At 39.0% G+C, this 24,061-nt stretch overlaps 1 protein-coding gene across 3 annotated transcripts in view; it reads right to left on the reverse strand.

Moving 5' to 3' along the window:
* The window catches only part of NYAP2 (neuronal tyrosine-phosphorylated phosphoinositide-3-kinase adaptor 2), a 263,310-nt gene that overhangs the window by 39,085 nt on the left and 200,164 nt on the right, over positions 1–24,061 (reverse strand). For 2 of the 3 annotated variants that reach the window (XM_067740380.1, XM_067740379.1), the window contains one exon: positions 7,622–7,725. In XM_067740380.1, coding sequence (XP_067596481.1) covers positions 7,622–7,725 — 104 coding nt within the window. Of the gene's footprint in view, positions 1–922; positions 5,290–7,621; positions 7,726–24,061 lie in introns of those variants that run through there. The other variant, XM_067740381.1, reaches the window with a different exon arrangement.

Consider the following 24,061-nt stretch of genomic DNA (forward strand, 5'->3'; position numbering starts at 1 on the left):
ACAACCATACAAGGCAGATAATACTGCCCCCATTTTACAGATGAGAAAACAGACTCTGAAAAGTTGAGCCATGTATTCAAGGTCACACAGCAACCAACGGGTGGAGCCACGGTTCTGATGGATGTCTTACATCCTCTAAACCTCACAATTTTAACCAGCTGAGTAGTTGGGACTCATAGACTGACATCATAGACCGATCATTTTGACAATAGGTACAAAACTTGGACAAGGTATAACCTCACTTTAGTACCCTTAGTTGTCATGGGATAATAATGGGGTAGGGCTGTAGAGAGCACACCTACAATGATGTAAGGAAGCTCTCAAAACCATCCTGGCGCACAATAAATTCATCAGAGATCAGCAAATGGTACATGGTTTTCATCCGGCAAACTTCATCTAAGAACCCTAGACACATTGTATCCCTTCCACGTGTTAAAGAATGCTGGACTCTGCATCTCAGCAGCTTCACACCTCTCCCTGTAGCTGGATGGTTAAGTTGATAATTCTGACGCTGAAGGGGATGCACACAGGTACAGGCGACTAGGCGTAGTCAGAGGCGGGCACCCTGCGAGTCCATTGGCCTCACCCCTAACCTTGTTTGTCAATGCGTTCAAGATTTCTCAGAGAACATCCTCGTGTTTTGTCACACTCTGCCTCCTACTCCAAGGGCATAAATGCAAGATTATTGGGTGGGGGGATTGGAATGGGGGCAAAGGGATGGGTTTGTGTAGTTTCATTCTACTCAATCTTGAACTTCCTGAGAGACTGGTCACGAGACTACTGGCCTTTAAAAAGTGACCCCAAATATTCTGCCACGTGAACTATACAGCAGTTAACAAGCACACGATGCCTACATAATATGTCAACATTTCTCAGTTCAGATTGTGGTCTGTCCTGGAAAGCAATCTGAGTTTCTACCATCTGGTCTACGGCCATACCACCCTGAACACACCTGATCTTGTCTGAATTCTTTGTATGAAAGAATTCACGACACATATTACTGTTATTGAAAGGTGATGACAAAATCTTGTTTCTTCTTTAAATATGACACTAATTATGGGAGCCCCACAAAGTACTAAAGCCTACCATCTTCATAAATCAACCGGACAGGACTGTAGAGGACACACAGAAGACAAAGCCTTTGTTTGTTTACCTTTTGGCCCTTGCATTATTTTAATGCAATGATACCATAATACACAGCAATCGCTCAATATAACCACTGACACTCCTATTTGTAACATGAATTTATTCCACTTTTCACAAGCCTAGATCCAATCTCTTTGGTAAATAACATTCTTATAACAAATAACTATAATTTCTTTGTAACATAATCTTTGTTAAGATAGCATTTTATTTTACAATTTGAAGTTCTTACAGATAAACCCTTCTCCAATAAGATGCCGTAAACATCTTATCTTTACATGGCATTGGAAACTTAGTGGGGTTTTCCAAGCGCCCCCCCCATCAGGCTTTTCCATGTTTGAAAATATATGTCAGGTTAACTTGTATGCAGGATGAAAAAACAATAGGAGTTATTTAAAACCTATTGCATAGCCTGGAGGAAGCTCTGTGAGGGTGGGGATCTCTGTGCATGAATGAAGTGAGTTCAGCTTTTGCTAATTGGTTATATGTTCTGTTTCTGCTTTTTTTTTTTTTTTTTTTTTTACCATTTCCATCATATGATGTAACCCTGAGCATACGATCAAACCAGCCATATAAAGGTACAAATGCGATGTAAACATTCTCTTAGTTCAGGCCTGATAGGACCTGGAATACCACAGGGTCTCACAAAAAGGTTTGTTCAATACATAAGCAAGGGATGGTAGAAACGGGGCCCCTTCATCACGTTAACTTGGGGAGCCACATGCTCCCCACCCCCATACTCTGCTCCTTCCTCTGTTTTCTCCCATCAAACACAAAACCTTGACTACTAGATAGGAGCACTTGACATTGTACATGCAACTGATCAGATGAAACCTCATAACATATGTTCCAGGACCCAGGGCTGGAATAAAGCAAGTATGGTCTTGGCAAAGCAAGTCACATCTACACTAATGGCAGCACAGGAATTCTAAAGAGAACTGAAGCTTTTCTACTGTTAGAGCTTGTAAGGCAAGGAATGTCACTCGCCATCCAGTTCTACAAGGATTGAGTCATTAGCCACTGCAGTCAGTGACCTGCAACACACCCTGAAAGGAATTCAGGGTGAAGATCAGGTGCTCTGGGAAAACAGGCAAAAACAGGCCCTCAGATAGTTAGAAATATCTCAAGAGAAATTTTTTATGAACCTGGATTCTTGCAACTTCACATACCTAGAAAAAACACTACTATCATTAATTGAGATAGCCTTTCTTCGTGACTAGCAGTAGTAACGTTCTACTGAGATGTTTGCTTGATAGCACGTACCCCTCTCCCCTGGTGTCTTCTCCCACCTCTCTGGAGCAGTTCCTCAGAGCTATCTGAGAAGCTATAGTTCCCAGGCTATCGTCCTCAGTAAGTCCCTGAATAAAACTGAAACTCCCAGTTCTCACACTGTGTGTTATTTTATTTCAGATGTTAGGTTTGTTTTCCTTTTTCTACCTGATCCAATGCACAGAAGCTGAAATTAAATAAGAACATACCCTTTAAGTTTACATTACTGAGAAACGTGGGCGGGCATCGAGTGGCTGAAATTAGAATTCCTTTCCATGTCGTTGTTCGAGTATTTATGTTACTATACTCAGGATTCCTTTGCCTTTAGTCTTCCTCATGCTCTCCAGGCTCCTACAAGTTTTGTGTGCAAACGTCCTGATTGTCTGAGAGTTACAAAAGCCCAGACCTCACACACAGGCTGAGAAGGAGCAATGGTCTGCTCCAAGCTTTCAGGCGAAGCACAGAGGCTGTGGGACCAATCAAAACACCTCGCTACTCTGAAGGTATTAAAGACCAAGAGAAAAGACAAAATTAGACTGTGTGAGAAAAACATTTTTTCGAGGATATATAGAAAGAGAGATTTATTGAGAGAGATATTTAGTAAGCCAACCAAAGTCGTTGAGTGTCACATTGTAAACTGGGTAAAGTCTTTGTCAGGGAATCCTCTTAAATTCTCCATCTTAGTCTTTCACATGTACTGATCCCTAATTTCTATCTTTGGGTGATTTAGCTCCCTTTTTTACTATATCTAGAAAACAACTTTGACATCCAGGCATGTCCAGAAACACACCCTAGACATGCATCAAGCTATGGATGCTAGTACATTCTTCCATTATCTAGGAAAGCTGGCCACATGCTGGCGCGCAGACATAGACATGGAGCGCATGGGAAAAAAGAAGGTATTCTGCTCTGCAGGAGCCCGGGCAGGCTCTCATAAGGCCCCAGCAGGGTCATCAAGCGAAAGGAGGATGTTAGAAGCTTGGAGGGAGCCCAGAGGACTGCCATCAAAAGAAATAAATGTTTGGGCTTCCCTGGTGGCGCAGTGTTTGAGAGTCCGCCTGCCAATGCAGGGGATGCGGGTTCGTGCCCCGGTCTGGGAAGATCCCACATGCCGCGGAGTGGCTGGGCCCGTGAGCCATGGCCGCTGAGCCTGTGCATCCGGAGCCTGTGCTCCGCAACGGGAGAGGCCACAACAGTGAGAGGCCCGTGTACCGCAAAAAAAAAATTAAAAAATTAAAAAAAAATAAATGTTTGAGAAATAATCCTGAAGGGGCAAGTTGAAAGGAACTGGGCTTGTTTCCCTGGATAACAGCTTATAAGTGCACAGCATGGACCAGCCTGGACAAGGCCACTTCTGGGTAGTGAGAAGGCAGCTCTCAAGCCACACAGGGCCCACGGAGCAAGAGATAACAGCTTCAGGGTCGATCTTTAAATTTCTAGAGAAATGTGGGGCTCTCAGATTTTGAAACGTATGTCCAAAGGAAGTGACAGATGGCTTTCTGTTACCCACTTCCTGACATCAAGGGTAATCAGAGATAATCTAGTTTAGAACAACTGACAAACCTCAGAGAGAAGGTGAGTTCTCAGTTCAACACTTAGGTCACTGTTAGCTCTGTGATTCCTTGATTTGACTTGGGGGGCTGTTATTTAAAAAATGTGAAGTGTGTGTGTTCGTGAGTGTGTGATTGTGTGTGTGTGTGTGTGAGATAGTGGGCAGAGTATGTGAGAGTTTGTGTGTATTCATGTGCATAAGTATATTGGGGGAGAGTGTGTGTGTGTGTGTGTGTGTGTGTGTGCATGTGTGTGTCAGAGGATGTGGCTCTCATCTCCTTCCTTCCCAAAAAAAATAAGTACAGACATTTCTTGGGAACATTTTTCCAAAGAGAGCTGGCACTTTGGAGACACACCCTAGCTGCTCCTTCCTTGAAGGAAAGACTGGCTTTCTCATGGCCCTGCTCCTTAGTTTCTATTCCATCACCTGCTGCAGTAAAACTAGAGATGGCCCCATCTCCAGATTAATGGGGGTCACTAACACCATAGTCCAGAGATGGAGGGATCACATGAACAGCATTTGCTGTCTATAGAGGCACTCACACTTCTTTCTTCTGAGTACACAGCTTTCTACTTCACTACAGAAGAAGAAAAAAAAAAGATAAAGTGATGTGCTTCAAGTGCAAAATATTTCTCCTATACCGTTTTGCTTTTATAAATAAGAAAATAAAATAGCTTTCTCATGGAAGATGCAGAAATTCAATCTAATTTCCAAAGGTTTGCTTTATGACAAATGCCAAAATATGTGGCTGCTTTGCCGTAAAATTCCAAGGAAATGTCACTTTCCCCTAATTGCCCCGTGACTGCTCTATTTATTCAGGAGTGAATTAAGAAAGAAAAGATCTATTTTTCATCTCACCGAGTTTTAGAGAGTATTACGCGTTGTGTAAGAAGCTCTAAATGCTTTGGAACTCATACTTCTTTCTTGAACTTCCCGTCTTCTCCTACGTATTTTAAAGTTCCAGTCAGATGAGACTATACATTTCTACAAATCTTGTGTCTCCTATATTACCTGAAGCCGAAACAGACTGCATAGCCAAGCAAACATTACCTCCACTTTTATTTTTACACAAATGCCCTTGGTGGGCAGTCACTATGCGCCCCGGGCTCCTCGGCGGGTCAGTCAATCACTACTGTCTCCAGATTCTTTAGGGGTGGTCCATCATCATTGGCCTAGGCTCCTGGGGGTGGGCGGCAGTCCCTTTTGGCCAGCTCTACCCATCTCTGCTGGAGTAACCTCCGTCCCTTCTGTCTCCTCCTGCAATACTTCTCAGAAAGCTCCAACCATGATCTGAAGTGGTGGGTGAAAAACTAGTACTGAGGGAGCTGAAAAGAGATAAGATGTGAACAACCTGGAAAAAAAAAAAAACACAGCTCCTTCTCTATGAGCAGAAATGTCCCTTAATATGGCTTCTTAAAGCCAGACTCCTCGATAGATAAGCACTACCGGAATTATTTCAGTGACTGCTTTTGTTTGTCTGAAACAGATCACATGGTCTTCCAAAGATTTCCTAGTAAGAAGTCTATTAATCATCTATTAAGTCTATTAAGCATTCTGTGTTTTAATAACTATCAGGAATCCCGGTGGAGGAAAAACACTTTTTAAAAAAGTGACCAGGATGATTATTTGTCGGATAATGCTAGGTGTTCCGTATCCATAGAAGGCCCTGACACCCCTTCTATGATGTGGCTGTGTGCCAGAATTTCTCCTGGTTGGAGAGAAAAAGTGCAGCATCTAAGTAACAAGAGGGTCTTTCTCCTGTTGCTGTGTTTTGAAGAATGAAGAACATTCTACCAGGTAAGCGAAGAGCTGATAATGCAAAGGTACAGAGTTGCACCTTGTTTCTGTCTGTAAGTTACCCCAGGAAACTGCTTTCATTGAGAATTGAAGGGGCATAGGATGAAACAACTATAAAGATAATTAGGAGAAAAAGCAAATGAAAACAAAGAACACAAAACCTCTCTGAGATACCGAGGTAATGCAATAGCAAGGTATATATACTTGGAAAATTGATTGTATTGATGCAATCCTCCGCCAGCTAGCTAAAGGTCTCTCCTTTCTGTATTCAAGTTTTTGAGCTTTGAAAATCTGCAAATGTAATATTTTGGAATAGCTTTAATCAACTAAGGTGGCAATTTATCTTAGTGAGGTTAATTGTGTTATTTATTTATTTATTCATTGTCTTATTGTTTCTACCCCTTTTATACCCAAAAAAGTGTTTGAGGTGGATTCATTTGGTTACAAAGCATTTAAAATGTTAAATTAAGACACAAGAAATTCTAAATGGCACTTGAGATGCTCTTGAGAGGAGCCTCTCATCTCTTGCATTTGTAGATATCTCATATATTCATGAATCAAATGCTGTGCATATTTAAGCCAGACCAAAATACTATAAAGCACCCTGTCTCCCATTAGAAAAAATGCAATTATTCTTCCTGGTTATGTTTTTAAAATAGCTTGACATTTATATAATTGATGAATATGTAATTTGCTAATCAGTAATGGACAGTTCCCATGGAGGTATCATTGCTAGTTTTATAATTTACAATTTCAGAAGAGTTTTATGAAAGTGAACATTAAAGCTGGGACAAGCAGAGAGAAACCACTCCAGGATGGTACTATCCTATTTAACACCCATAATACATTTAACAGTAACAACAATTAAGCTTCACAAATTGTCATTGTACTGAATTCCTATTGGATGAATTATAGATAGAGCATTTACATGTAGTGATTTTTCCCCATACTATATCCTCCGTACACAAGCATGTACCAATGAACATCAGAGCAACATACTGTACTCTAAGGGATTAAATGATACTGTAGCTTATGCCTTTATTCCTTGTATCTTTTCTCCAAATGATAATAGAGATCTCATATACCATGCATAAACACTTACATTCCCTTACTGAGAACATTTCTGATATTTTTGGTATAAGAGAGAAAAGTCATTTATTTAAAGATTGCGTTATTAATCTACAGTTTGGGGTAAATACCTAGATTATCTGGTTGGTCAATTTGTCTTTATGGCCAAGAAAAAAGACCAGCTGCCGTGTTCAATCCAAATGAGTTGGTATATGAATATTTATCAGGACATCGATATTCACTGTCTTACAGTCATGCTCCAAGCTAAATAAAAGTAGAAGTAAGACGGCCACAAATATTACAGCATAATAGGATAAGAACTAAACAATATGTACAAATTCATTGACAACATCTGTGCAAGGGTTGTGGACAAAACATTTAAAAAGAAATCTACATAAAACAAAGTCGGTAAATTTATCAAACGTTGATAAATTTTCGGAGACGGTATAAAAGTACACAAAACACGGAAGAGAGAAAGAACTTTAAAAAAATAACCACTAAGCCAATACATATAGTACAAGTTTACATTTATAGTACAGAATGATGGAAACCAGAGACAAAAACGATTTGGTAACAAACAGCGAAGAAAGTTTCACCAATCGCAAGGAAGAAAGACTTTCCTTTTTGAATGAAAACACAGACGGCCACAGCTCATCCCTCCCACCCACACACACACAGAAAAATAAAAGCAAATGCAAAGTTGTTACAGCAACACACGACAGACAGAGGTGGAAAGCGTTTGGCATGTCGCATCACAGGAAGTCAATCACGATTGGCTAACGATGATGGTACCTGGCTCTGTTGCAGGTCACTGGCTTGCCTGAGAGGAGTAACGGATGGAGGGGGCACACCTGATGTGGACGCAGACCGGCCTAGTTTGCAGCTTACTTTCGGTTCTGTGAACAAGGGGGAAAGACAGAGCATTAGCTGAGCAAAGTCTGCAGGGATGAACCGGACCCCAGGCTTTCTTCTGGTTTTGCTACACGTTCTTTTAATACACCGAATTCTTCTGATGTTTACTAATCATTGGCAGGTGATGAAACAATTTCATAACAATTGATTCTAAAATGAGCCTTGTTCACGGATCAGCTCCTGGGAATAAAGAACAAACCACTTAAGTTCCACGCCTTGTTGCCTTGCACACTTTACCCTATTTAGAGTGAGTTTCTATAGAGCGATTACTGGAGCAACAAAATCCCACTGGGGAAAAAGCCAGTGACATGACTATTTCTGGTGCTTCATTTTCAGTCGTGGTCCAAGGGTCTCCTGTGTCCTAAAATGTCTTTTCCACCCTCTCCAAATTTTTCTTCCATCCCTCCCTCCTTTCATTCTTTCTTTTCTTCATTCATTCTCTTATTCTTTCCTTCTTTTTCTTTTCCTAACTTTCTAATTTTCAAGTCTATAGTGTGCTGATTACTTTCACCATGCTTTTGATGTAACATTTCTCTAATTTAACTTCATTTGCTTTGAATTGTATAACCACTTCGAAGACTTTTGACATCTTTCATAATAATATTATTTTTCAAAATTAAAAAGCCTTCCCCTAGCTCTTCCTCTATTTAAGGAGCCTAAATAGGCTGCCTAGGTCATTATCAAGATACTTTGAAGACTGCAATTTGGGGAATGGAAAGAGTTCCCTTCATTCAAGCAGCTCAGAATTTATGGTATACAGACGACACTGATTTTCAGACATATTTGAAGGTATTTATAAAGGAGAAGAAGGCATCAAAAGAAAAGTTGACATCTATGCTTTTGCCACAAACTTTTATATTAGCTGTCAGTTTTTGAGTGCCTAGTATATCCCAGCTTCTGTTTGGGCTGCACTTAAATTATCTCTAATCTTAAAGATAATCTTTAGAGTTACGAATCAGCTATAAATGCTCCCAATTTACAAATTAGAAACCTGAGGCTCAGCAAGGTTAATATTTGCATTGCAAATACACAAGCACTTTTCAAAAAAACCTTTCATTATATTAATAAATTTGACTTAAAGATGAAACTCTCTGAACTAGTGGCTTCAAATGATATTACATCACTCATTTACCAAGCAGTGGCAAGCTGATGCTAGAGAACAAGTTCTGTGCTGGATAGGAACACTATCTTTATGCCACTTTTTTTTTGCGGTACGCGGGCCTCTCACTGTTGTGGCCTCTCCTGTTATGGAGCAACAGGCTCCGGACGCGCAGGCTCAGCAGCCATGGCTCACGGGCCCAGCCCCTCCGCGACATGTGGGATCTTCCCGGACTGGGGCACCAACCCGTGTCCCCTGCATCGGCAGGCGGACTCTCAACCACTGCACCACCAGGGAAGCCCTATGCCACTTTTATATAAGCTGCTCTTCAGAGAAAAGCTTTGCTATGTCTGCATCACATGACCTATGGCTAACTTCAGCCTCTGCTCACTGCCTTCTGGCCATTCTCTCCCCATCCTTCACAGACACCAGATACAGATACAAAGAATAATATAAGCTGGCGTCCATTCACACAGAGACCTTTCAATACACCCTCACCCACACACACCCTTCCTCTCCCACCCCTGCTTCAAACTATTAAACAATGCCTCACATCCATATTAAAATAATTATCTTAACGGGTACTAATAGCCTTTTTTGGCAAATTAGATAGTCTTTTACTCTGTGCTTCTGATTTAGCAAGAAAAAAAAGACCATAAGCAGGCTTTGGACTATGAGATGACTCCACTAGCTATAGGACCTTAGAAAATGTTTTTCATATCATTTAAGTTTTATTTCTTTTCAAAACAAATGAATATAATCCTTTACTCATTATTCAGAATCCATTTATTTTATACCTACTATGTGCCAGGGACTGTACAGAGTGTGGTCACCAAAAACCCACTCTTGCCCTAAGAGAGACTTACAATCTATCCAGGAGCAAAGATATTAAGCAACAAATTATGCATTTGATTATATAAAAGCAGCTGTGATCAGTCCTCTCGGTGGAATTATCAGTGGTAGAAGAACATTTGCTGGGGGAATGAACAGGTGTTAGAAGGATGCTGACATCTACTTTGTGGGCAGTAAAAGTTAAAGAGCTCATTTGTTCTTTGCTCTTTCAACAAACATTTATCAAGGGCCCACCACGTGCAAAGCACTGCAGTGGATGCTAAGAATATGGGTGAGGAAGACACCAATTTCCCATATTTTAATGAGGTTTATGTTTACTCAGGGGAGACAAACAGTATGCCTAAAACGGTTTCCTGAAAATTCAGAAAAATTAGAAAGGAGAAGTACAGGGTGCCATGGTATCATTGATCAAGATACGCCTCGTGTTCTGGGAGCTAGGGAAGGCTGGGCCCTAAAAGAGCTGTAGTATCATAGGATATTTGTCCTTCTCTGTCTGGCTCACTTCCCTTAGTATGATAATCTCTAGGTCCATCCCTGTTGCTGCAAACAACATTATTTCATTCTTTTTATGGTTGAGTAATATTCCATTTTGTGTGTGTGTGTGTGTGTGTGTGTGTGTGTGTGTGTGTGTGTGTATGCCTCTCACATCTTCTTTATCCATTCACCTGTCAGTGGACACTTAGGTTGCTTCCATGTCTTGGCTATTGTAAACAGGGCTGCTGTGAACGTTGGGGTGCATGTGTCTGTTCAAATTATGGTTTGTAGAATCTAAAAAGATGATCTAAATGAACTTCTTTACAAAACAGAAATAGACTCACAGACATAGAAAAAAACTTATTTACCAAAGTGGCAACGGAATGGAGGGATAAATTAGGTGTTTGGGATTAAAATATACACTTTACTGTATATAAAAGAGATAACCAACAAGGACCTTCTGTAGAGCACAGGGAACTGAACTCAATATCTTGTAATAACTTAGAATGGAAGAGAATGTAAAAAAAAAAGAATATATGTTTATATATATGTATAATTGAATCACTTTGCTGTACATCTGAAACTAACACAACATGATAAATCAACTACATTTCAATAAAAAAATTAAAAAGACAAGTACAAAAAAAAGATCTACATTATTTAAAGAAAAAAAACGCTGTGATAATTCACACCTGCCAGTGGTGCTGAGCAGGTGGTAAAAGCTGAAGTAGGGAGGACCACGGGTGCTTAGGTTTATTTTCCAACCCACCCAGAAGTCAAAACTATTTCAGGATGTATTCCTTGTATTCACTTTATTGCCTATATAGTATAAAGAAATAGTAATGAATCACATAGTCTGGTATCTAGGAGAGTGGGGATAGGTGAGCTAATGATGGATAAAAGACGGAACCGTTTCCACCTACGATGCTTATGGCTTCACCTCTCTCTTCTCTGTTGTTTTCTATTTGTCTTTTTGTCTTGTTTTGCTTTCTCCCTCTGCACTTTCTCCCTCAGAACATGTGCATTGTCATGGCTTCTTGTGTATCATCTTTTCCCTCTTGGGTCACATGGAGGTTTCTACAGGTCTGTCCTCTCCTCACACCCTTCCTTGCTTGATGTTAAGCCCCAGTGCCTTCTAGAGACTAGGGATTAATTAGGAGTTTGGGATTAAAATATACACATTACTATATAAAAAATAATAATAAGCGAGGACCAAATGATAGCTTTTTCTCAACATCTTAGGTATCCTTCTGATTTTCCCATTTATAGGAGGAACATTACCTCCATTTTCCTAGAAGCTTACTTTTTATGTTCAGAGCTTTCTTTTCCTCTCTCTATAAAGTTAGTCCTGTGGTAATTTTCTTTCTTTGTGATTTATTTCAACTCACAGACACTACCACAATTTTGGTATTCAACAACTTGAACCAAAAATAATTTCATATATAATATAGGTAATATATATAATTATAATTATATATAATTAAATATATATGTGTGTGTGTATATATATATATATGTGTGTGTGTGTATATATATATATATATATATGTAAAATCTACCTGCTGGTCCCCATACCCATAGTTTCTCTGCTCAAAACTAACTTGTACACAATGCCAGCCGGAACTTCTTAAATTGCTTTTAGATCACACACCTTATTCAAAAGTTTTAAATTACTCCCCACTTCATATGATAAAAACTTCAAACTCACTTGGCTAATTTTCAAAGGTCCCGCTGTGATCTGGCCCCATCTGATCTGATCCACTGTGCTCTCCGTGGCTGTCTGCTCCCCAAAGCATAGACAACTCAGCATCTCTTCTCGGTCTCCACATCTGACCCTGCTTCTGTCCTTCACAAGGTGTCCCCACGCATGGCCTTTCATCAGACCAGATGTTATCTATTTTCTAAGGCCTGCTTCAACGTGCACGTCTATTGTAACGCATCCTGCAACCCTGTTTACCTCTTTCTTCCAGATAGGCTTAGCACTTATATACCGTTTGCACTGCTTGCTGTGGCTCTGAGTATTTATGTTGGTGAGGACCACAGAGTAAGTGTTCAATTAATATGATTTTTCTTTCACTGAAGACACTCAAATTAACCTAGAAAACGTCAATGCAACTTCTAAAGCAAATTGTGGCAATGACAGTAACATAGAATATGTTTTAAGGCCTGGGTTCAAGGTCTGGCTCCCCGACTTACCAAAGCAGTGATTCTCATTCAAGGGTACATGATTTTCTAGGGAAACGCTCCCTAAGTTTTGTGCAGGTGATTCTAGTATCTACCCACCCACTCTTGAAAATATAAGAGTGTTCAAATATAAATGTGTCCCATGATGACATAACCTATCGCTCTAACTTATAAATGAACCTAACTTCCCAGGAGGCATAACTCCTAGCATCTCTTAAGGAATCATCTTTTACTACACAAAATAAATGTAAAACATCTATCAGAATCCTGGTTGACACGTTTTCATAATAAGCCGATGTTTCCATATATCCCTTTATTGCATCAGCACATTTAGTCACGTGGAGAAAATTCAACATTTTTTCCTAGAAAAGGATGGCAAATAATGTTTTTTTACTATGAGGTTCCTTTAAAGGGTATGTTGAAGAGATTATCTGATGAGTGACACAATCCAATGCCTTTTATATTACCCAATGTACCTATGGATTAATTTCCCCTGCTAGGTTTCCAGTCAGACTCTGACTTAATCAGCCTCTTCCAAGCATAGACAGTGATATCTCTAAAGCACAGACTGAGACTTACTAAAATCCAAGCAAACTCCCAATTTCATCGTGACCCACAAAGGCCTTGCTTTACCCCTATTGGACCGTGGTCCAGATCACGTCTTGGTTCATCCACCCCCTTAGGGACTGCAATATAACCACGAACCACTCATCACACATGGCGGCTGACCTTGCCAGCCAGCCACCCTGTAGCTTTAAAGTCAGGTCACCCAGCGGTCGACTGTTCAATCCCAACATGGCTCATGTGGATTATGACTTCACCTGCAGTGGCAGGCTGAGATGATTACTTATGAATTCATTATGCACACATGCGTACACCAGCAGGTGGAAAATGCACACATTTGTGTGTATGTACACACACATACATACATACGTACTCCATAACATTGTTGCTTGATGGTATCATGTCATAAGGACAATTTTTTTTAATTGTGAGGTTTTGGTTTATCTTTATCATACTCATTTAGCTCTTCTTTTCTGTTTCACCTTGTCTTTGACTTAAATACATTTGGAATCTATCATGGTGTTTGTGGGACCTAGTTGGTGAAACAAATCCTTATGATGTTGGATCCACCAAGGTTTCTTTGGCCAAAAGAATTTTCTAAAAAGTCTCAAAAATCCTAGAAAAGATTCTATTTTTATAACCAAGCCTCTTAGAGAGTCTCTAGGGCTGTGACATCAAAGTTAAATCGTCCAGTTCACTTACCTTTAGAAATACACTGTGCTTTGAGCCTTAAATAGTGAGGCTTAGGAACCACAAGACTAAAAACAGTAAGTTTTCATCCTAAATTTTGTTAATATAAAAATTGCCAAGGCGTTTGGGGGTCAAAAACGATGGACATATGCCTCAAAATTTAGTTAAGATAAGGCTTTCCTCCCCTTAGAAAAACTCATTCCATTAAAAGATTAATTATGAGCTAGAAAGTATCTATTCTCCCTACATCCAAGGAAAAACCCCTGCTTGTGTAATAAACTACCAATATCCATCCTAGAAGTAAAAGTTGATGTTGTTTGTGAAATTTCAGTGAAGGTCAAGTGTAAAGAGAACAAGAAAGAATGTGTGAGAGAGAGAGAAACACAGAGAGACAGAGAAAGGAAAAGGAAGAATGGAAAAAAGGTAGAAGGAAGGAGAGGGTGAGAAGGAGGGAGGGAGAGAGGAAAGAAGGAAGAAAGAAGACATTAATTTTAATTCCTTGAAATAAACCATCATCAAGACATTATCATGTGATCTTTCCAGGGTAATAATTCATCATCATCTTAAAGTTCTTATTAAGTAAGTGCCCATTGGACTTTGTTACTTAGAAAGAACTATCTTCTCTCTTTTTATTCTTGTTGGATACAATCTTTCATTGTTTTTTTTTTAAGGATGGCAATTTCTCCATCATTTCTCATCTTCCCTGTAAGGTGAACTGAATTTCTGTTCAGGATTATGTTCCTTGGTATTGTTACAGGATAATCCCCAAGGCACCCACAGCTACTATTATGAGTACTAGAGTTCTCTTTGTTTTCAGAAAGCAAAGACAAATGATTGTTCTCAACCTCTGGATCTACACAGCAATAAGAGATTAGTGTATTTTTTCGGAAAAAAAACTTTCATCTAGCATCAAAGAAATAAGATCAAATTCTGGGGAGACATATTTTTCTCCATCTTGTTTTATTTTTTCAATACATAATATTTTTCTCTACTAGCAGAGACATATTATGATTTTCCCTAGTCAATCATGCTGCTGAAAGTTTCTAATCAATGACTTAGGGCTACATGGAGGTCACAAAAAAGGCCTTTTATTTAAAACACTGAGGTATGCTTTTGCAAGCTCTACTTTCATTTCTGGGAAAGGCATTTTTTTGAAATAACACATATGCTATTTGAGATAAACTGATGCCTGAGTAATAAGGGGCAGTTTTGCCAGGACTATGTTAAAACCTTCACAGATTCCAAACATTTTGTGTTAAAGCTTCCATCACACATCATAGCAAACATATAGGACGTCCGAATGTCCCACATCAAATGTAAATTTTTCGGTATGTAATCGGAATACATTTTTATAATTTTGCTTTGAAATTATTGGACTGTGAATAATCCAATTAATTCATGATTGGCTATGATTTCTAGACAGTAATCATGCGTACTCAGGAATACTTACCAAGTTAGACAATCTAACCTAGAAACTGTTTTCAGATGTAATGGAACTGTTTTAATACTAAATTTAATAATTAATTAAATTGACCTAATGTCACATTTTGTATAGATTTAATTAGATGTTCATTCATGTTAATGTGGCAGTTTCTTTTGAAATTTTGGTGCTTCATTTTTTAATATCAAGTATTTTTATAGATCCTTGAGAAGCCCGTAGACCTAGGCACTGTCACTATGATGCTAGAAGACGAACATCTGATCATTGCTGTGATTATTTTGTGACCCTGGAGAAAGAAAATCAGCCACATGCAAAACTCTACCCTGGGAGTAGACATACTTCTCTCTCTCCAGCCTTTCATGGGACATACCTCTAAGGAAGCAGCTGATGTGGCACTTATGTGGCAGTGAATGACTCCGAGCATCCTTCAGTTATGGTCCAAATCCTAGTGTTATCTGAAGGGTCAGATAGTAAAACTACTGATGCTGGAGTAATTGGTCGTTCTCCTTGGAAATACTGGAATTCTGATAAAGATCTGGGTTCTCTGGTAAACCCAGAGAAAAATGAGGTGGCAACGTGGTGGATGAAATTTATGACCCAATGACAGACGTAGAGAATTAAAGAATCCATTGTACAGAGGAGAAAGAGAATCATATGCATGTGGGGTTAGGAGTACTCACTGTATTCCTTCTAAATATCTGAGGCCATGGATTTCCCTTGCCTTCCACTTTCTTATGTAGAGAGAATATAAATCATGCCACTTACTGCACAGGGATGCCCTTGATGCTGTAACGCACGGTTAGTTTCTTACATGGCAGCATAGCATCATGTAGCATCAACAGGTTTTTTTTTTAATTTGACAGCCTCTTTTATTAAAACACATCATTTCTGAAATGCCCTTAAGATCTTCATCACTTTAGCTGTATATGAAAATGTGCTTTTTTCAAAAAATACTTGATTCCACATTAAAAGAGAGTTAAAGTATATGTTTATAAAGGAACATATTTTATCTATTTAACAAGTAATATATGCTCCTTAATTATCTTAAAAATTATTACATAAAAAATTCATCTGCCATAATATGCAGAAAAAGGCATAGGATTTGCATCAGGATCAAATGTATATTACCATGGGGATAAAAATTTAACTTCACGTTATGGTGTCAAAAATAGAATAAACAAACAAAAAATAGAGCAAAACTCTTTCATCCCGATATTAGGAATGGATACACGGCAAAAATAAGTTAACATGTATTTAAAATATATGACATTTTACTCCTAAATAACAAATAAAAGGAAAGAAATGCCAGACAAATTTTTTACATCACTCACCTTATTAATGTAAATGACACTCAAAACTGGACGTAACACTAATGATATTTCCTCTTCATACAATTGGCTTTGTGGTTTGTTGAAGAGCAAACATCCTGAGACAAAATGTGACCAGATACTGAAATTGCGTATGGTCCTTGTAGCATGTTCTATTACAATAGCTATAGTTCTTTTGATTCTGCCTTGAACCACTGTCTGTTATAGACATAAACTAAGCAATATGTGTCTTGGGATAAGATCAATATGAGACTATACATGGACAGGGACTTCAATCTGATCTCCAGTAATGGCCATGTTCATTCATTCTATAGCAGAATTTCTGGAGCAGAATTTAAGACGCTTTTGGGAGGTGGTGACCTGAGGTAAAAACTATTTTCGTAAAAATGCTAAGACATTATTTGTTTTTCCACTGTGTTGACAAATGCACTGAAAGTCCCAAAACAAGACTGGATAAATCTGCTGATACCTTAGCACATCAAAGCAACAGCACAAAACTGTACTAGTTAAGTAGATATTTTTCACTGCCACACAGACTTGCATATTTGGCCGACGCCTTCTCAAAACATGCATGAAGTGAGCTTATTGCTTTAAGAAAGACAACGGGCAGTATTTATGGACAATGATACATTTGAGCTTTCAAGCAAATAGTAAACTTTTGAAACACTTGTATTTACCACTGTGAGCTTGACAGCGCTCTAATACTTAAAGGCTTTTCTTAGGAGATCAGTGGCAATATTAATAAATGTTGTATTGATTTTTATAACAAAATGTGTCAACATATGGAAGATTTGCATGACTTAGTGAACGGATATTTTCTAAAAGCACTGTGTTATAAATCATTCATGGGGGAGGGGGTGGGCCCCGGGGGAGCCGGAACCTGGGAGCGGACGGGACCTGGCGTAGCTGGACGTGCGGCGCTGCGGCACTGGGAGCCGACCCTGAGCTCGCCCGCGTGGGGAGAGCCGAGCTCAGGGGGCATCAGAGCCGGAGGCGGAGGAGTGAAGTCAGGGCTGAGTGGGCGGAAGAGAGCCTGGGCCAGGACATGGCCACTTATCACCCAGTAGGACACATGCAACTGCCCCGGGCTGATGCCATTCGTTCCCGACTCATTGATACTTTCTCTCTCCTTGAGCATCTGCACGGCTTGAGCCAAACTGTGCCACGGCACACTATTCGAGAGATACCTGATCCTTCCTGTCAGAAGAAACATGTTGGAAGATCAACACCAGCTTGTGCGCTTCTCCATAAAGCCTCGTCATGCAGAACGGATTACACATGCCCAGAGACTGATGAGCACCGTTCGAGTGCGCTGCAGCGAGAGTCCACCTCTTTCCTTGTGGGCTGGATGGGTCCTTGAGTGTATCCTTTCATGCCACTCATTTTTATCCCATGGCTTTACGGTCTCTCTTGCCTCATCGTCTGCCTATTGACTTATTTTTCCCTTCCCAAACTCCATTTTCTTTTCATTCTCACCGGTTCTATTCTTGCCCTAATTATGTCACCTGCCTAAACCAGAAAGAACTCCACTCTATGTTTTCTTAAGAGAAAACAGGTCCTCTCTTCAGAAACTTCATAATCTTCCTCATCTTTTTGAATACAATTGTAATGATGGTTGAAATAGGTGAGAACTCACATTGAATGAAAGCGTGGGAGTCATTTTTCCTTTTTAAGTTGATCATTTTACACATTTGAATGTTATTTGAATTGTGATAGGGACAATTATATTGTCTCTTGGAGTAGGATTTGTGCAACTGCTAAGACCTAGTAACATGTGAAGGGCTCTCAAGTGTAGTAGATAGAAGGTAGTCTATACACTTAGAGGTGGGGTGTAGTAGTCTCACAGGAATTGGAGATGGGAAGACCAGTTGCATTTCTTGTGTTAGTCTAATAATTTGAATGACTATTTTCTAATAGAGATATTGGTACCTATCAGCAAGTGATCCAACATTTACATTTTTACAAATATGTTTAGAAAGATTAAGTACAAATAAGAAAATTCACAATGTATGTAAAGGTACAACTAAGATATTAGATGAGCCACAAAAATGACCTAAAGAGTAAATGACTCTAAAATCAATCATAAATTTTATGAAATGTATTAAAAGCAAAAGAATGTTTGGAAAATCAATGACCTCATTTGATTATCATCTCAAACAAACTGCTCAGAAAGGACAGTAGAAGTACTCACTTCCTTGTTTCATCCTCACTATTTTGGGGAAGTTTCCCACTTTAAAGATAGTCTTTTGGACTTCCCTGGTGGCACAGCAGTTAAGAATCCGCCTGCCAATGCAGGAGACAAGGGTTCAAGCCCTGGTCCTGGAAGATCCCACATGCGGCGGAGCAACTAAGCCCCTGCACCACAGCGACTGAGCCTGCGCTCTAGAGCCCTTGTGCCTAGAGCCCCTGCTCTGCAACAAGAGAAGCCCGCGCACCGCAACAAAGAGTAGCCCCCCCACCCCACGCCGCAACTAGAGAAAGCCTGCACAGCAACAAAAACCCAACACAGCCAAAAAATAAATAATAAAAATAAAAAGTAAATTAAAAAAATAGTCTTTTAATGCAAACAGGTCAAAGGCATTTAAATACACAACAGTATTTTGTGTCATTGACCAACTGCGGTATAGTATATGCTTTGAACTGTTTTATTTCCTCCCCACAGTGAGGAGGGTTTTAAATTAAGTCACCCACATTTCCTATTTCTTGTTGATAATGATAATTGGCAAGTATTTGCCTTGTGGGATTAGGGATATAGATTTCAGCCTTGGAATAAAGTAAATAGCAGTAAATATACGGGATTCCCTGGATCCAATGGACAAATCAAAATAGAATAGCACTAACCATTCTTTTTGGTAAAACAGCTGATTATGAAACATGATCACTGTGCCAGAGGATAGGTGGATTGCCTGAGTGGGAGTCACCTGGCAAGCTCATGAAAATTATATCTTATTAAGTATATTCTCATGGTAGAAAGGCAGGAGGGATTTTGCAAAGGGAAATAATTTGTGACTAACAGATTTCTTTGAATAGAGTTATTCGTGTGGTAAACATTAAGAATTTGTTTAGACTTTTAAGAAGCAATTTTCCAGATCATAAATAACGCTGTTATAGAGAAGGAACAAACAGTTCTCTAGATCAAAGCTCCCCAATCGTTTTCGTCTTATGATTTTGTTTCCCAGAAAAACACATATAACCTTTAAAACCTCCTTAGTAATTTTAGTCATTTTATTTTATCACATTTTTTCTGTGATATGGAGAAGCAAGTTGAAGTAAAAATAATAATTTAGATTAACATGTTGTTAAATATTTTATTTTAGTGTTTATTATTATATAATTTTAATAATAATAAAATGTAAGCAAATTTTTACTTTTGCCATTTTATAAGTGATCATGCTTTTTTTAAAGAAAATATATGACTTGTCTACAAAAAAAAAAATCATTCATGGGTAAAAATACACTTAAAGTCCAAGATAGACCAATGGATTTTAATGTAGCAGAGCATGGTGAGCTTATTGATATGTAACTAACCCTTACCAAACTGTTGTTTGTTGAGTTTGGGGAAAGTATTAAAGAAGAATATCCACAATTATATGAAAAGGCTATTAAAATATTCCTCCCCTTTGAACTATGCATCTGTATAAGGCCAGATTCCTTTTATACATTTTAACCAAAGCAACATATCACAACAGATTGAATCCAAAGCAGATGAGAATCTATGCTCTACTGAGTCAGACATCAAAGAGATTTATAAAAATGTAAAACAATGTCAATCTGGTAACCATTTGTTACAGTTCTGGAAAATAGTCATTTTTCATGAAAAAAATGTTATTTATGTTAACATATAATGGGTTTATTATTTTTAATGAATAGAAAATTTTTAACCCTCAATTTTAATTTCTAACATGAGAAATATTATTAGACCTAACCCAAATAAAGGAAAGCTCTTTGGGGTTCTCAATAACTTTTAAGAACATAAAGAGTTCTGGGACTGAAGAGTTTAAGAACTGTTGCTTTCTATGGACTCTGAGCCCCCAAAGTTTTCTTAAAAGGGTAACTTTTTATCCAGTTAATTTGCCAATTGAGTATTTGACAAACAAAAACTGAAACAGAAGAAAATATCATGTTGAAGCACAAGAAACATGGGAAAACCTTTGAAAACTCCAGAGGAGGTTGGAACCACCAGTTGTAAAATTCTGCCCTAGGAAAATCTCAACAGCAGTGTCCAAGAAAAGCTATTACCTGCCTGTGAGACCTGAGGGAAACCATCCAGATTCTCAGGGTACTTTTTCATCACTTGTAATAAGAAGCAATGTCTAAGGCTCGCTGATTCTTAGGTGTTCATAAATTAAATCTGTTGGAATCATTGAAATGACCTCAAAAATATTCTTGACTGATCATGAGCTAGTTTACTAAGATCACTGCTTTTACTCTTCCTTCTTGGTCTGCTTTTTGTGCTTTATTATTTATTTAGATACTTATTTCCAAAAAAAGTTTAATAACATGTACATATGGAGAGATTCAGAAGAAATGAGTAACTTCTGTGCTTTATTTTTGTAACAATGTTGGTAGGATTATGCGTAACTCAAGTTTGCTATTTGCTAAAATTTTCTAAAATTGTTGGTGCAAGTTTTGGTAGTAAATGGCTAAACATAATAAAAATTATTTAAAAATAAAATTTAGGAGGTGTAATGGTCATCTGTCATTTTCACCTGTCCAGAATCCATTTACTCTTTTTTCTGGAATAGTAGCTTGAATTTCCTTTGGAGAACAATATCACCAGTAATCTCAATTTTCATAGTTCCATACTAGGGGCTGACCCCAACTTCAGCTCAGAAGTGGCCATGTGATTCAGACCTGTCCAATCAATCATTCTATCCCCTTGGCTTCACTGAGTGGCTCAGGATTGAACATGTGGCCCAAGTCAGCCAATGAGAGTTGCCTTCATACTTCTGCTGGAGCTCTTGGGAAAGAGGTATTATCTTTTCAGGAGAGCTACTAAGCTCCCATCACTGACTAGCTGAATGACCATGGACAGTTTTCTTGACCTCACTAAGCTTCCGTTTGTTCACAGGTAAAATGGGAGAAATAAAGGTAGCTACTTTGTAAAATTATTGTAAGAATTAAATAAGATAATAAGTGTAGATTTCACCGCAGTGGCCAGCATAAGACCTCAAGAAATGTTAGCTATTTTTATTATGTTATTATTTAAAGGCAAATATGATCTTTCAGCTCTCCTGCTTATAATGAAGTCTAAACTGCTTCCTCACGATGGTACCCATGGCTCAGCTTACAGAGCCAGCCTCACCTGCAGTTTTGCACCTGTCACACTGCATTAAATTCTCCTAAAGCCCCATGAGTCCTCTTACTCTAGGATTTTAATCATGCCACTCACTCTGCCTGGCGCACTTGCTCCTTCCTTCTCCCTTCCTCCCATTCTCTTCTTTACCAAACCGCGTGCTTTTTGAGGACAGCAGCTGTGTCCATCTCATTCCCCACTGTATTTCCCCTGAGTAACATAACTAATCCTTGATGAGGACTCATGCAGTTTTTATTAAATGAATTATTTTAAACCAAATTTTAAAGAATGAAGCCAGTGTAAAAGATAAATGATTTGTATATTTCTAATTAAAAAAAAAATGTTTTCCTCCATTGCTTCATCTTTCCCAAAGAGTCCAGCAAATACATTGACCAAATTTTAGTTGAATTTAACATTAAAAGAATCAAGATGGGGAATACTGCAATGCCTGTCTTGGACAACAGATGGCAATGCAAATACGATTTGATATGTATTCTGGTCTGCTTACAAGCTTCCAGACTTAGTCTCTGTATATGCCCAGCATAAGTCAGTCAGAGCCTTCTTTTCTGTAATGTCTTCCATGGCTTCTCACAGAAACAGAAAGGACATTCTCTGTGAATAGTGGTGGTGTGCTGTACCCACAGGGCCTTTCCAAACAAAGCCAACAGCTGCCAGCTAGGAGGAATGTCAGAGCCCACTCCTCCTGGAGAGGGCACAGGGCAGGGTCATGTTCCCGTCAGTGAAAGACACAAGGAGCTGGCCCTACAGTCAGAACTCAAGCATATTGTCATCATGATTCTCAAACAGGATTAATCTACTGAGAGGCAAGTAAGGAGAAGATACCTTTCGCATTACCTGAATTGTTTATGCCTGGTTAATTATTTTTTACCAAGAGAATCAAACAGAGAGTAGGTGGAAATTCAGAATTTCTCTACCAAGAATGAAATTACTATTAAGTTGTATTTTTTTTCCAGCAGCCTTCAGGGTATCTGTATAGTATAGAACGTCATGGTCTATGCATGTGTTTAGTAGAAATCAGGTTTAAGGCACTGTGTGTGTGTGTGTGTGTGTGTGTGTGTGTGTGTGTGTATACTCACACATATAGTTATGTACAGAGTATGATAAGTTAGCTGACTGCAGATCGGACCACATAAGACCCAAGCCTAAAATCCATAAGTAGCTATAGATAAACACACACACACACACACACACACACACACACACACACCCGACACCAGTTAATATCACCAAATTCCTTGACTCCAGAACTGTTCTCACAGCTTTAACCAATCATCTTGCTAGGAAAAAATGGGAAAAAGTATATAAATACTTTAGAAAAAACCTTACAAACCACAGGAAAACAAAGTCCAGTCTCCTTTCTTTTTGAATCAGAGACAATGATGTCCTCTCACAGTAAAAAATCAAGCACCATCACAGGAGAGCATAGGCTCCTTGAAGGCAGAGGACATCTGTCATCACCTTAGAGGGTGCTGTTCAAGACAGGTGTTCTTACAAGTCTGCTCAATGAGTAAATGGCTGAACCAAAGAAAGACAAGCATGTACAATGTTGCTATTTTATTAGGGGAAGAAAAGCACATGTGTGACACAGTTGCTCAGGTGCTCTAGAATTAATTTTTAGATCTATCAAAACAATCAGTTATAAACAACTCTCAGTTAGTTACAAGAACAGAGAAATTTCACGGGCTAGACAGCAAACACTTCTTTGACTTTGGGGCAGCATATTTATCTTCATAATTCTGTTTCCCATGGTTTAGGATGATAATGTATTAGCTGACTTTGTAAACCTGATCCCTGAGTTGAAAATCCCGGGAGTTTAAAATCCATAAGTGGATTCCTGGCACTTTTAGGTAAGACTCGAATCACTGATGCAGCCAGCTCAGCCTGGCTCTGTCAGACTTCTGCTCTCAGCTACTCTCCCACATGTGCCCTCAAGTCCCAGGGTCATCACACCTCCTGGGTCCTCCCTGGATTGCTCCTTCTTCTAAGTCACCTGGGATCTCAGTTCCCCAGAGATTAGGAGGCCGTGTAACATACTTCAGAGGGAGTGCGGTGTCATTTTCCTTGGTAGATTCTGTCACAGACTGTAGTTATACTTTTAGCTTTTGTGATTAATAGCCATCTCCTCCACTGGTATGTGCTCAGTGCCTGATAACTTTATATTGGAAAAAACAGAAGAATAAATGAATGGATGGAGAGATGAATGAATTCCTGAGCATGGAGGTGGAAAAAGGGAAACTCAACCTAATTCTATCATGGGAAGAGATCTGTACTACGGGTCAGGAACCTGAAATCCCTTTCCTGATTTGAGTCTACCAATTACCAATGAGTCTGGGCCGTTTGGTTCCTCTTGAGCAGCTGTTTGGTCACCTAA

This window comes from Pseudorca crassidens, chromosome 6 (assembly GCF_039906515.1).
Source record: "Pseudorca crassidens isolate mPseCra1 chromosome 6, mPseCra1.hap1, whole genome shotgun sequence".
Classification (NCBI taxonomy): domain Eukaryota; kingdom Metazoa; phylum Chordata; class Mammalia; order Artiodactyla; family Delphinidae; genus Pseudorca; species Pseudorca crassidens.